Below are 14,861 nucleotides of genomic sequence, written 5' to 3'. Positions count from 1 at the left end.
TTCATTGCATTTACTTTTTTTATGAGTTTTAGCTTTTAACTTTTCAATAGAGATATGTTGTTGAACATTATGCTTTCTTGTTAATATAACTGTACAACTACATAGATATTCAGAGAGAGAGAGAGATATCCTTTACAGACGTTTTTAAAAATTATGTTGTTTGTTACTTTGGATATTCAATGTAGGCCTAAATAAAAATCACTTCTACTGAAACCAAAGGCCTGTCATATTTTGTTTGATCAGTCTGCTCAACGAACAATCAAATTATAATCACATTTTTGCGTAGCCTACACCTAAAGCTCTTTTTAGAAACTTTTGAGCAAATGTCACATACATATTATAATAAAATACTACCCTAAAAGCAACAAAGCAAGTGTCACGTGAATCAACCGGGTGTTTTCCGCATCTTCAAGCTTCTCGATACCACAAATAGTCAGGAAATCTCTCCAGCATCATATCCTCATAAAACAAAAGTTCACTCTAAGCTCCAGGGTTTGGCTTATTTATTACGAGTATGAACTTTTTAATCAGGTGGTTAATTGTGAGGTTTTTCACACACGCGCTCTACAAACACGAACGCACAAACCAGCGATGGCGAACGAGCAGGTGCACAAAATGGCTATTGACATGCAGTGTAAGTTAGAAAGCTAATCAAATGTAAAATATATTAATTACCATAAAGACCTTAAAATCAACTGAAAATCTATAACTCTTTTAATGTTCAAATATTATGTTATATCTGACAAATTATTACGACGGATGAAAAGATGAATTTACCAAACATGGCTCACGCTTTTGCGTGACGTCATGAGAACTAGCGTTTGTAAAGAAAAGGAGCGCTCTGAAACCTAACCCTAAATACTAATTCACACTACAAAAATATATGAAAGGCCTTTTCGTCAGAATCGTGAGAAATCAGTTTTTTCTCTCTCTTTATCTCGCAAGTATCGCAGTATTAGCCTATTTCAGCATTATTTCAGAATTGTGAATGTAAAAAGGGTCGAATTGTGAGATATAAACTCAGAAGAAAAGTCAGAATTATGAGATAAAGGTGCAATTACCTTTTTATTGACTTATTTTAAGTGGCAGAAACAAGCTTCCATAAAAATAGCATAGCCTAATCACAGCAACAGTAATACAGCAACCCATAATTTATTCATGACGCTGCACATTGCTGGGATCAGCTATTATCAGACCTACTAAAACTTTCAAACAGCTGATTTGCTCAAAAAATTGCTCACACTTTGTATAAGTGATAAAAATTAGTCAAATGCTCGTGGCTCTTTCAGTCTTTGATGCTTTTTTTGACTAAATTTTAGCATGACTTCCTTAAGAATAGTGAAGTCAATGTAAACTACATAATTACAGTGCTTATTTTTCATACTTTCACTTAAAAAGCAATAAACCACGTCAGTTTCTCACACCAGAATGTATTTGCACCGGTGGGCTCCATGTATTTTCATGAACTCGCTCAGAGTTTCACACACTGGTTGGTCCCGTTATCTCTAATATTCAGTTCTGCTCATGAATATCTTGTTTACTTGATACCAAGTGTCTCCAATAAAACTCCTGGATATCTTCCAAATGTTTGATGCCGTGAACCCCGCAAACTTTGGCAAATGCAGCTGGTTCTTCTTCAGAAGCAAGATTTTGTTTACTGATGGACTGATAAAAACCTGTGCAGTGCATTCTGAAATTAATTGGCACCGGTGATTTCAACCAGCTCTTGCTGTTTATCTTTTGATAGCTATATGGAAACACATCATTGTCTGTTAGTGAGCAAATGATCACTGCTATTTTGATATGTTACTAGGCTGTCTTTAGTAAAACACTTTGGATAAAAGCTTTCTGCTAAATGACTGCTTTACTCTTAGATTCAATTTTGCATGATACATTTAAAATGAATGATCGCTGACTGGTCCCATAAGATTTTATGAACAAAAAGAAGTTTCTTTGAATTTTACTAATTAGGTTTTATCAGGATACTTTTAGTCTCTGAGAGCAACGGATCTGGCAGTTAATCAGAGTTTGAGTCATTTTGCAGCACTTGATATAGAAAAGGACAACTGACAAAGTGCATTTTTAAATTACTTGTCTTTATGAATATTCCAGAATTTTTCATTATGCATTAGGGCCTTGAAAGAGGATGTATTTCATAATTCATTGTTTTAATTCAGGCAGCGAAAAAGATATGATTTTTGTCAGTGAAACAGCTCCTGTCTGAGAACAGCTGTGCTCAGTATAATCTTGTCTTCACTTTGAGGGAAGTAACATTGAAGGGACATTAAGTTTTCACGCAGCCAAGTTTGAACAGTTGGAACATTTGTCTGGTTTGCTGTCGGTTGGTTTGTTTCATCCATCTGCAAGGGCTTTGGCATCAACTTTGTCACAGATGTTGAAATACAGTTATTTTATAAAGACATAAAATGAATATGCAAAGAAGCATATTGTTTGATGAGTGAATGTTTGAGTTTATATTGAGATCTCTGACTTTTAATTGCAGGCTGCCTTGGAAAATCTGTAGCAATATCTTCATCAATTTGAAACGTCTCTTTTGAAACTCTAGGAGATGTATGTCAGACAACTGGGATCTTTCTTAGAAGAAAACATCTCAATCCCTCTCTGCCATGATGTCTAGGAGAAGCAACTGAATAACTTTTAAGGGTTTTTTTATTATTTATTTGTATCTGTCGCTGTCTAGAAGCTGTCCCACGATATAAGCTAGTTATGTTATATTGTTACAAAATATTGGATTCAGTCTTTTTAGCAACTTTTTTATCATATGCCTCATAGATTGAGTTTTTGACTGTACATTGCCAAATCAGTGAAGACTTGTGCAAACTGAAGGAAAACAAGTTGACAACAATATTAAATCCAAGATTTGGTGATTTTTACAAGAAATCACAAGGAATACCAAATTAGGTAAAGGATTTTCAGCACAGCACAATGGTTAAATAATTGTTCTCATTCCAAATAATGTGATTTAAATGTAAATTTGCAAATGAAACATTTTACTGTAAAATTGTACGTTTACACATCTAAGTAGTATTGTAAATTAGTATTGTAAATGACAGTGTATGCATACTAATGTCACTGGGTTTTGCATGTAATTATTTAGGAAATTGTTGAAAAGAAAATTAGAAATTAATATTTTTTCAAGAATAACAAAGCAGACAGAAAAAAATCTATGTTTTCTTATTTAAGTAGCATATTCATGTTTTATTAGACTGGATCAGAGTGAAGTATCTATCATTCTGTAGACTATTACATTGATTTAAATCTGCCCCCGTTCTGAGCTGACAGGCATAGAAATGAGATCTATGTCTGCTATCTGTGTACTCTGCCAAATGCTAATAAGATTGTGTTGGACATGACAGAGAGCTTAACTCATCTCTTGATGGTCGGCATTAAAAACACACTCAAATTACGTGGTCTTGATTCCAGTTAAATCTTTGTTGTTTTTCTTCCATTTTTCAGATTGATACTTTCATTTGGGATGCGACGAGCGGAAGAGGTTGTGCTGTGTTTCGTATCGAGTTTTCATTATTTGTGCTTAATTTTAGTGAAATGTCAGCCCAGTGTGTTGATTAGCACTCCTGCGACCTTGGCTATCAGACAAACGCCAGCGGCTCGGTGTGTGAATATTAAACAGGTCGGTCTAAATGGATCTCCAAACACTGTTCCACAGTCTCTCAGCTTGAATTATTAATAATGGAAGTTTATTGACCTGCATGAATCCATCAAATGCATGATTAGAAATTTCATCATTCTTGGACAGACAGGCCATTCTTACATTTGTTAAAACATTAGCCTTTAAAAATAACATCTTTTTCTTAGAGTAAAAAAAACATTTTTGGCTTTGCGTTAATTTTTTGTGTGTTCCTTAAATATTTCTTTCAACAGTAATTGAATCTCACCTTTTCCCTCAGCCAACTTTCAAGTTCAATGATCCTGTAGAAAAGAAAATGTGATGCTGCTAATAGCTCGATTGTTTCTCTTTGACAGAATTTAGATTAAATTGAGAGCAAATGTAAATTGAGGGTAATTTTTTTGCTGAAGTCTTCTGGTCCTCCGGAAAAATTACCCAAGTAATCTCGTCTAGAGTTTCAACTATGTCTCAAACCATGTTCACTTCTGCCAAGATACCAGCGTTTGCAGATCCTGATGTGAACACAACACTTCTAATCCAATTCTTCCCAGATCAAATTATCTGAACTGCTATTCACATTCATTTTATGCCTCTTATACATTTACTGAATTATATGAGAAACATCAGAGACAAAGTTGATACTTAAAAGAAACAAAACTGAGATCTCATTCATGTCTGGTGTGTGATGAAAAGGCAGTTTTGAGCAATAAAATATTTATCTGTGATTAAATAAATGTCAAACATCAAAGACATTTCATGGACATCTCATAAAAAAAAAAAAAATACGCGCACTTATGACATGTTAAATAAAAGTCCAAATTATAAAATCTGTATCATCAAAAACTAAAAAAGGTTTGAGTGGATTCTTACAGACCCTTTGAGCTTTTTCTCTCACAGTTCTCACTGCAAAATCTCAGTATTTTTGTCTTTCCAGTACAAAAAAAATATATACAGTATATCACAATAAAGTAAATTAATGCTTAAAACAAGTATGGAGGGGTATGAAAAAATATATGTTTTTCTTACTCCGCCTACATTTTTCGCATTTTAAGCATAAACTTTTTTTGAAGAAACAAGACTTTTCCAGAAACAAGTCATTCTCCTTGTAAAGTATCCTGATTTAAAAAATTTGAGGAATTTGTAATGGAAAACAAGACCAAAAAAAAGAAGAAGAAATCATTTTTGCACTGCTTGGCTTCAACTCTCCTGCATGTGAAGCTTAAATCAATGCTGGAACATTGTCTTGGTTTATTGCACAGGATTGTGCAGTTTTGTGAGCATCCCCTGTATTATTAAAAAAGTGCAAATGAATAAGTGGCCGTGTAACTGTGTATTTCCCCAATGTTGTTATCACATGTCTTTAAATGATGCTGACACAATGGCAGGACCGGATATGCCGTTGGCTCCAAGCGGTGAGCCGTGATTTATTATCCACTTTGTGCTGACAGCTCCTTTTCTTTCCTCTCTTTCCAGGTCGTGTCAGAAGAGCAGGCAAGGATGAAACTGAAGCCCAGTAAAAGAGATTCCCCCTGGGGGAGCCATAGACAGATGTGGAGCCCCTGGAGCCACTGACCCCATGTCCGGATGATCTATGGATGGAGACCACCAGCCCTCAAGAGTCAATCTTCCACTGCTGAGCAATTCCACATTGGCAGACGCAAACAAATGTTGCTCGGTAATTGCTGAGTATCTACAGTCTGAGCGTTCAGTTCTTATGCTCGATTTTCGCAAAGTTACCTTCCTGTTACAAGAAAAATAACCTACCACAACCATACTTAGCCTGGAGAACTCTGACCCACAATCCAGCAAATGCATGCAAAGCTTCTGGGAAAGCTCATGTATCCTCACATCACCTTCAAATCGCATGACCGTGAAAGAGGAAAGTTATGGCATCTCATCAAGAATGCTGAGGTCGGGCAGGCGTGTGGTCTAACAGGATCAATACAACCTCGCTGATTAATGGCCAGATTTCTCTTCCATTTAGTGCGCTCGGGAAGAATCATCTGCCAAGACCAAGATTGTGAAATCAAGTCCCTTCGGTCCTTTAAGAGTTGTATTTCCATTGCAAAGTAACCCTGCTCTTGACCTTTTTGGCTCTTTGTATCATTTAAGACTATTTATTCAGATTTACAGTCAATACGGCTCTTGCAATACAGTGTGAATTAAACTGTCGGTCGGAAGCAATTGGCTTTTTGGTAGGATAAGTTCTTTTTACTTTGTTCCGAAATATAACTTTACGAAATATTGGAAATGCAAATACCTTCAAAACTCACAGAACAGGGTTAAAAAAGCAGCACCTCCAACCAGCAACACTTGACCCTGCTGATTAATAGGCCAAGCCTGACCAAGACTGTGAAACAGGTCTCTTTGGTTTTCAAAAGTTGCATTTCTATTGAAAAGTAATTCTGCTTTAGACCTTTTTTGGAACTTTGTATCATTTTACACAATTTCTTCAGATTTACAGTTAATCTGAGAATAATCATCTGCTGAAAACCAAGACTGTAAAACAGGTCTCTTTCTTTTTCAAGAGTTGCATTTCCATTGAAAAGTAATCCTGATCTGGATCTTTTTTTGAAACTTTGTATCATTTTTTGCTATTTCTTCAGATTTACAATCAGTTCAACCCCTCACAAAGCAGTAAATCAAACTGTCAGTTGGAAGCAGCTTGCTTTTTTGGTAAAATAAGTTATTTTTACTTTGTTCCTGTGTCAAGTTTACAAAACATTGGAAATGTAAATGCCTTCAAAGTAAGCAGAACTGAGTTGAAAAGGCAGCCACTCCAACCAGCACAGTAAAGCTTGGCCCTGTTGATTAATGGGCAGATTTATCTTCCATTTAGTGAATCAGGGAAGAACTATCTGCCAAGACCAAGACTGTGAAACAGGTCTCTTCGATTTTCAAGAGTGGCGTTTCTATTGAAAAGTAATCCTGCTCTGGACCTTTTTTGGAAATGTGTATAATTTAGCACTGCTTCTTGAGATTTACAATCAATCAGAGAATCATTTGCAGAGACCAAGATCGTGAAACTAGGTCTCTTAGGTCTTCAAGAGTTGCATTTCCATTGCAAAGTAGCCCTACTGTATACATTTTTGGTCCCTTGTACCATTTAACACTATTCCTTCAGATTTACAATCAATAAAACCCTAGAAAAGCAATGTGAATCAAACTTTCAGTTGGGAGCAATTGGCGTTTCTTTTTACTTTGTTCCTGGGTCAAGTTACGAAATACTGGAAATGTCTTCAAAGGGTTGAAAAACAACCACTCCAACCAGTCCTGCAAAGCTCGACCTGCAACTTCAAGAGTCCCTCGAACCCAAGTGCAACAGAGTGGACGACATTGCTGTGAGTGAGTGCATGCGGTGGTGGCCCTCAGCATGGTGTTGCCACCACCGGACAAGCGGCATGTGTGTCTTACCACCTTTGTTATCATGACCAGCATGGCCTTCATGGATGCCTACCTGGTGGAGCAGAATCAGGGGCCACGGAAGATCGGCGTCTGCATCATTGTCCTTGTTGGGGATGTCTGCTTTCTTATTGTCCTCCGGTATGTGGCGGTTTGGGTCGGAGCAGAAGTGCGGACGGCTCGACGAGGATATGCCATGATCCTTTGGTTCCTCTATATCTTCGTGCTGGAGATCAAGCTTTACTTTGTCTTCCAGAACTGTAAGGCCGATCGCAAGAGTCTGGAGACTGTCGCCCGGAAGGCTTTGACTTTATTGCTGTCCATTTGTGTGCCAGGCCTCTACCTGGTTCTAGTGGCTCTGGACAGTATGGAATATGTCCGTACCTTTCGGAGGAAGGAGGACATGAGGGGTCGGCTTTTCTGGGTGGCTTTGGACTTGCTGGACCTGCTGGATATGCAGGCAAATCTTTGGGAGCCGCAGCGGACGGGTTTGCCCATTTGGGCGGAAGGTTTGATGTTCTTCTACTGCTACATTTTGCTTCTGATTCTTCCCTGCGTGTCCCTGAGCGAGATCAGTGTGCAGGGTGACCACGTGTCCCCTCAGAAGATGATGCTCTATCCTCTTCTCAGTCTGGTCACCATCAACATTGTCACCATCCTCATACGTGGCGTTAACATGGTGCTCTTCCAGGACAGCCGGGTTTCCACCATCTTCGTCGGCAAGAACGTAGTGGCCATCGCGACCAAGGCGTGCACCTTTCTCGAGTACCGGAAACAGTCACGAGAATTCCCGAATCGAGAGAACGCAACCGGAATTCCCATGGAAGTCCAGCAGAACTCGGTGGGACATGGACAAGCTCTTCCGAATGCTACGAGCCTCCCACATGAACCCACTCCAGCACGGGAGATTATGGATACATGACCAAGGAACCAAAATAGAGGATTTGGAGCCAACAAGGAGCATTCGAACCACCAGATATGAACTAATGAACTGTTTTGGGGTACTTTGGTCCAACATTATGAGGTGCTCCGTCCTGTTATGGACTGAGGTAAATCAGCCAAATATGAGCTGTGTTGTTCAATAGAAAAACATTCAGTGTTTTATAACTCGCCCACCACAGTTGGCAATGAAGAACCAAGTGCTGTTTTCTTTCTGTACAATAGCAAAATGACTGTGGTGCAAAATACTTATTTGAGAGACCAAACTCATGTTTCCATCCACTTTTGTGTGTGTGACTTCCTGTTGTTGAGGTGCATCAGATATTTGCCTCTCTTGCAAGTAATGAATGGGGGAATGGAAAAAGAGTGCAATGAATTTATCATTGAGCGAACTAGTTAGGTTCATGACCAAATGTTGTGGAATAGTCCTACATGCCTGCAGTATGTGTTTGCGCTTGTGCTTTATGATGTGTTGACATTTAAAGAAATGAGAATAAGAGGAAAAAGTAAGAAATGTGTGTGCGATGACCTTTATGGAATTGTTTAGGAAAAAGTCAGTGAATGCACTACCACTTGATTGGTATATGAATTATTATTGCTATCATTGTTATTATAATTATTATATATATACCACTTGTGTACTTGCTTTTTTACATTTTTGTTTGAGGATTCAGTTGTATTTAATAAAAAATTAGAAAAAAAAAAAAAATTTGACATCTGCAAAGTGTTTTTATGCTAACAGAATTGCTAGTGCCAGGGTTGCTAAGTCTGCATTCCCTTGGAATTTTTCCCCCGCGAGTTAATGGTTTGACATACTGCATAAATTATATTATGAATTTAAATATTTTATATTCTACAAATGATAAAACTGTGGTAGATGTTAAGTTTTTAAGGACAGCCACTGGTAAGGAGCCTTTGAGCTGTGTTTATGATCACTACAGTATAGTGGTTTTCAATTTACATAACAATGACAGTGAAATATGTCTTTTAGGTATGGCAATTGCATATTTCGAGTTTTAATATTTCGGATATGGTCACTGGGCTATTTTTGATTGGCCAACGGGCTAGTTTTGTTACGCAGACCTGCAACCCCTGTGCCAGCTGACCACCCCACACATTTTCTCCACATGAACAGAGGATCACAGCGTTTGTATCTCAGGTCCTGTTAAATCAGCTCTTCTAATGTTTGAGTAAACACACTGTGTCTGCGGAAGCGGATGGAAGGGTAAATGGCATCTGGGAAAATGAAATAAATTACGCATGGCCCCCATCAGCAGGGACTCACCTTTCTAAAGCCACACAGCATGAAACTGATTCCTAAAACACTACGGCCTGGACACTGCGGAATTAAACAGCCTTCCCTCTGTAGGTGCGAATGCGAAAACCATTTACCATCCACGTCTGTATGTGGCGACCTGATGTATTCTATTTCAGCAACATTAATTTATTGCCACCTGCATATGGTGGGCGGTCTCAGTTGATGTTGACTCACTCCACTGCGTATTGTGTTTTTTGAGAATTTCTCTACTTTAGCGTCCACCCACAATCTGACAGCATGCATTTCTCTCCACGGTACAGTGTTTCAAATGGCAACATACCATTTACTTTAATACTGTTTAGAAAAAACACAACCCTGATTGCATTTTCTGAATCGTACCAGAGAGAGATATTCATGCACTAACAGAAGACGCATGCCCCAAAATCATAGTCATAGTCATTTAGCATTACACACATGTACACGTGAGAATGACAGATGAGAAGATGAGAAATTGCATAAATACTGTAAAACACATTTGTGCCACACTTACATTTTTATTTGCTGCATCTGTGACAAGTTAAACAGATTCTGTTGTTCACAGATCAACTATTTAACATAGTTTTACTGAAAAAAATGAGGATCAAAGGCAAAAAGGGTTTTTCAAACATCAAAACAATAAAAGGTTAATAATACAGCTTTAATTGTTTTCTCTGTACATTAGAACGGCTCCAGTTTTATTTTTTTCTAAGCAAAAAATAATGACTATCATACATTTATCACCATGATTTACAAAAGACACCCACTAAAATGTCATTCAGTGTAACAATAATTAATTTAACAAAAAAATATTTAGAACAAGACCAATTTGTATGATCACTTATTTTATATATTTTAAAATATTTTTATATTTTATATATCTGTTAAACTGTACTTGTTCTGCTGTATATGATGATTGGCTATTACTTCACCCATATTTTCAGATTTTACACAAAAGTTATTTGAAACATTAAAGCAGACACACAAAATGTAAAATCACTTTTGTAAACTTAATTTGATGCGAACACCAAAATTGGAATAATTAAAAAAAGGAAAGTAACATATTTAATTAATCATGAAATTATTATTATAAAGAATGTGTTTTCTTGCAAAAATCTTTGTATGCCAATCATTTTAATTTACAACTTTGTTTTAACAGCTTTGCATAAAATCACTTTTACAGTGTTGCATATATATATAAATTCTTTAAATAAATAGAATTTAATATAAGGAGTTTTTTATTTATTTATTTTTTTCCCAACAACAACATCAACAACAAAATCAATTTTTTGTTATTGGATGTTGGAACCTAATGGGAAAAATATTCCAATGCTAGAAAACAATATACCATTAATCTAACAACATTTGCATGTTTATTTGTGTGAGACATGGATGCAGCGGCTACATCTGAGTACATTACTGTGCAAAACCAATTTTTTTCTCGATAAATATTTCAGATTCAGTCTTAACCTTCAGCTCAAAACAGCTTATGGTGCGAATACAGCATTACACTATGATCTATAATTCAGTAGTTTGGGTGTTTACCACAATATTTAATCACATACTGTAAAGTGTAAAGAGTAATTAGACAAATATATGTGATTGTGCAAATATTAAGCATGTGGTATTATAAAAAGAATTGAAAGGAATTGTGTGCTGAGACACACACTTATCATTCACAGTGAAGAGCAAAGAGATGGAGGAACATCATCTTTCATTCGAAATGCATCAATAAACCCTGTTCAGATGTCAGCAGGCCCTCAGGCATTCTTACATTTGCTTTACAGCATTAAAGATTCAGCTTCGCTCTAAAACCAGTCAAAGGGTCGCAAGCCTTCAAATGTGTGTTTAGTGCTCAAAAAATGACAAAGAGAGAAAGATGCTAACACTTGACTTGAGGCCTGTATATATAATGCATTAGAAAAAAGTATTCTCAATGAATGATAAGTACGTTCGCATTGCATTTCATCATCTTTTCAATGCAAATGTAACCGGTTGCACTTTCAAAAGAGCCTAAAGCTTTACAGTGCAGGACTGAAGAAATGATACAGGGTGCCAATCATGGGTTTTAATAGATTAAACTCTTATAAAAGCAAGTACTCTATTGCATAGGTTACTTCTGGCAAAGGAAACCTGAAAATATCAGAACATTTTTAAATTATGATTTGTATTTAATTAAATCATTTGAATATACAGTATGCATTAGTGTTATTTTAGTGTACTTTGATATACTTTTTTAATTATTTTGAATTCATTTTCATTTTTACATAGTTTCATTTTAGATTTTGTTAAAGTTTTAGTAATTTATTTATTTATTTTTTTTTTTTTTTTGTAAATAGTTTTAGCACATACAGTTTTTTTAGTACATAAAGTTCAACTAAAATGTTTTTTTAATTCTTTTTTTATTTTAAATTGTAGTTTTAATTTTAGTTAGAATTAAGGATAATAACCCTAAGATGCAAACAATTTTTAAAAGCCATGACTAAAAAAGACATTTCTACAGTAAATAGAAATGTCCTTTATGTAAAAACTGAATGACTAGAAAACTTCTCTTCAAATCACTTGACTTGTTTTGTACGTTGTATCTGATTTGATGTTTAAACAAATCAGAGAACAGGACTGTACCTTTCTTAGCACATCCCTCAATTGCAAGTGATCCTGAAGAAGCCGTCCAGAATAGACAAGTCTCTGATCCTTGGATAACTGAAAGAATGCAAGAAGGGTTTGATTAGAGAGATGTTCAGTGAAATCTCAGACAAAAATGTCAATCATCACTAAGTGGCAGCAAAGTATATGGAACTAGAATCTGAACTGCACAGCTCTGCATGGGGCTCTCGGGCAAAATAGCAGCAATGCCAAACATTCCTGTAGAGCAGGTGGCATCTAGCTGCCATTTCCTGAAGTCAACAAGGAATTTCATATGCTTCTTCTAAAAACACTTTTAAATCATTAATTTTTAAAATTGTGAATTTCAAGCCATGTAGTTAATTAAATCATATGAAAAAAAAAAAATATATATATATATATATATATAATTTTAAATTTTGTTGAAGTTTTAGTCATTTTGTTGTTTTTGTAATTTTATTCGTTTTTTAAATGTCTATATAGTTTGTATTTTCAGAACTTTTTAGTTCTTACAGTAAACTAAAATACTTTTATTTCAATTTTTATATTTTAATTTGTAGTTTTAATTTTAGTTTCAATTAATTATAATAAGCCTGATATGCATACAATGATTTTAAAATCATGATTAAAAAGAACATATTTATATAAAAGTTGATTGCAAACTATATCCAGACTAACCAAGTAATCATAAATGACATTTTTAAAATTGTGATTTCCAAGCCATATTAAATCATATGAATATATGCATAATCTTAAAAAAAAAAAAGAAAAAAAAAGTCATGATTAAAAAGGATATTTCTATAGTAATTATATATTTTTATATGATAAAAGCAACAATTACTTTCAAACTATATATGATTTTTATTTTATTTTATTTTAAATCCCGTAATCTTGAATGACTGGAAAAGTCCCAGAAATTCATTTGTTAAAAGGTGCAGGAACTCTGAGTGTTCAGGCTTCCAGGTTACTGACAACATTTCTCGGTTTTGTGTACATTATGGATTTCAATACAATGATGCAGCACAATATCAAAAAAGCAATTTGCATTAATAACACTCAGGCAGATTTATAATGGAGGTTCAGCTTCCTGCAATCACACACTCACCCGTAAATGTGTGACTTGGGTGTCCTCCAACACTAATGCTCATGAACTCCATCATACCAAACATCCACAGGCTTCCATTAGAGCGCTCAGGATCCGCCATCATGATTTGTTAACTTCAGCAGTCAAAGGTTAAACAATTTTGTGGTAGGGAATTCTGCCATTTTTAGTATTTCAAGGCAATTTATGGAACTAATCCAGAATTGCAAATGGTTCATTTGGGAAGTCTACCATGACAGGTACGTTCAAACGATAATTGAATTGAAATGTGTTTTGTGTGCTGGCAGGTTTTGTTTGGAAAGCACAACTGAGTGTCACTATTTCTTGCTAGAAGGACAGAAGTTTAATTAGAATGTGCTAATGAAGACAAATTGTCTACATGCATCATGCATTCTTTGTAACTGTTAAGGTTAAGTTTACGGGCCGAAAAATTTACTTTGCACATCAAATGCGACCTGCAGTACCATGATTATTAGACTATACAAACATAAAAATGCCTTTATAGTATAATCTACATATAAAAGACATTAACTATGTGGCATATACTTTATTTTGCAACCTTATATTTTCTTTTTTTCTTTTTTTAACAAAGCCTTTACAAATGAAAGGAAATGTAATTGAGAAAGTTTGTTAGGTGACTACACTGTAAAAAAAAAAAAAAAGTTGAGCCAACATGGCAACCAGCTTCAGCAGATTTCTGAGTTTTCTCAACTTGTCGTTTTAAGTTTATATAACAAAAATTTGATAATCTCCCACAAAAATAAGTTGAGCAAACTCAAAAATCTGCTGAAGCTGGTTGCCTTAAAATTTTAAGTTGGCTCAACTTTTTTTTCTTTTTTATTTACAGTGTAGATAACCACCAGTGTTAGGAAGGTGACAGATTACAAGTTACCCCATTTAAAATGTAATGAGTAATGTAACTATTTCAATTACTTTATTAGAGTATGTAACTGATTACATTTGATTACTTTTCTAAGCCATGCAGGGTTTAAACCATGCAGGGTTAACCTCAACACTGATTACTGTCAGACTTCATCACTTAAATTACAGTTTTTTAAAATTGCTTAGACACTAAAAGTGATACTTGAGGCCCACTTAGTGGAACCATTCACTGATATACCTAATCTTTAGACCAAGTCTGCAAAACTATAAGGACATTACATGCTTTACAGTTTTTTTCAATTGCTAACAAGCATTGTTCAATACTGAAGCCACATTTTCAAAACTCTTCACACATTCAGCAATACGGAAGTCTATGCAGAACAAACTGTAAATCATTTTTCATTGCTTTCAGACAAAATGCATGCAATGGCCACATTGCAAATCAAATCCACAAACACTTTTGTCATTCATATTCCACAACTGGCAAAACACTATTCATTTTCAGCACATTTTTCAAATGCTAACAAACTGCTTTCAAAACTGATAAAAGCGCATTCAAATCAGAACGATGGCAAATGTCCATTTCTGCAGGAATTATATTGAAATATAAAATCTTTGCAGAATATTTATCATGAAATTGAATAATAATTATTCCAAACTTCATCTGAAAGCCAAGCCAGATGTCCTATTTTTAGTCTTCTTCTTCTTCCTCCTCTTTCTTTCTTTCTTTCTTGGTTATCTTTCTTTCTTTTTTGGTTATCTTTTAATAAATGGATGGCTTTGGAATGATTTTGTTTGGAAACATGGATCAGGGAAGACACATTGTTGGGGAAAAAAAGAGTGGGAGGAATAGAACCGTCACAGTACTGTGAACATCCATCCATCTATATAAAATGCTGCTTTTTGAAAAGATGTTATTCTTATCCAACAAAGAAATACTTATGTGATAAATCATTCAAACTTCAAAG

The 14,861-nt window shown here is 35.3% G+C and overlaps 1 protein-coding gene across 1 annotated transcript in view; it reads left to right on the top strand.

Moving 5' to 3' along the window:
• The window catches only part of tmem121ab (transmembrane protein 121Ab), a 57,617-nt gene extending 48,965 nt beyond the window's left edge, over positions 1–8,652 (top strand). The window contains exon 2 of the mRNA XM_058756126.1: positions 5,123–8,652. Within this exon, the coding sequence (XP_058612109.1) occupies positions 7,023–7,973 (951 nt within the window). The 5' untranslated portion in view covers positions 5,123–7,022 and the 3' untranslated portion in view covers positions 7,974–8,652. The remainder of the gene's footprint in view (positions 1–5,122) is intronic.
• Positions 8,653–14,861: the final 6,209 nt, after the last annotated feature.

Source organism: Onychostoma macrolepis, chromosome 20, assembly GCF_012432095.1.
Source record: "Onychostoma macrolepis isolate SWU-2019 chromosome 20, ASM1243209v1, whole genome shotgun sequence".
NCBI lineage: Eukaryota > Metazoa > Chordata > Actinopteri > Cypriniformes > Cyprinidae > Onychostoma > Onychostoma macrolepis.
The sequence above is the reverse complement of the archived record's forward strand: the minus strand, read 5'-3'. Positions and strand labels throughout refer to the sequence as shown.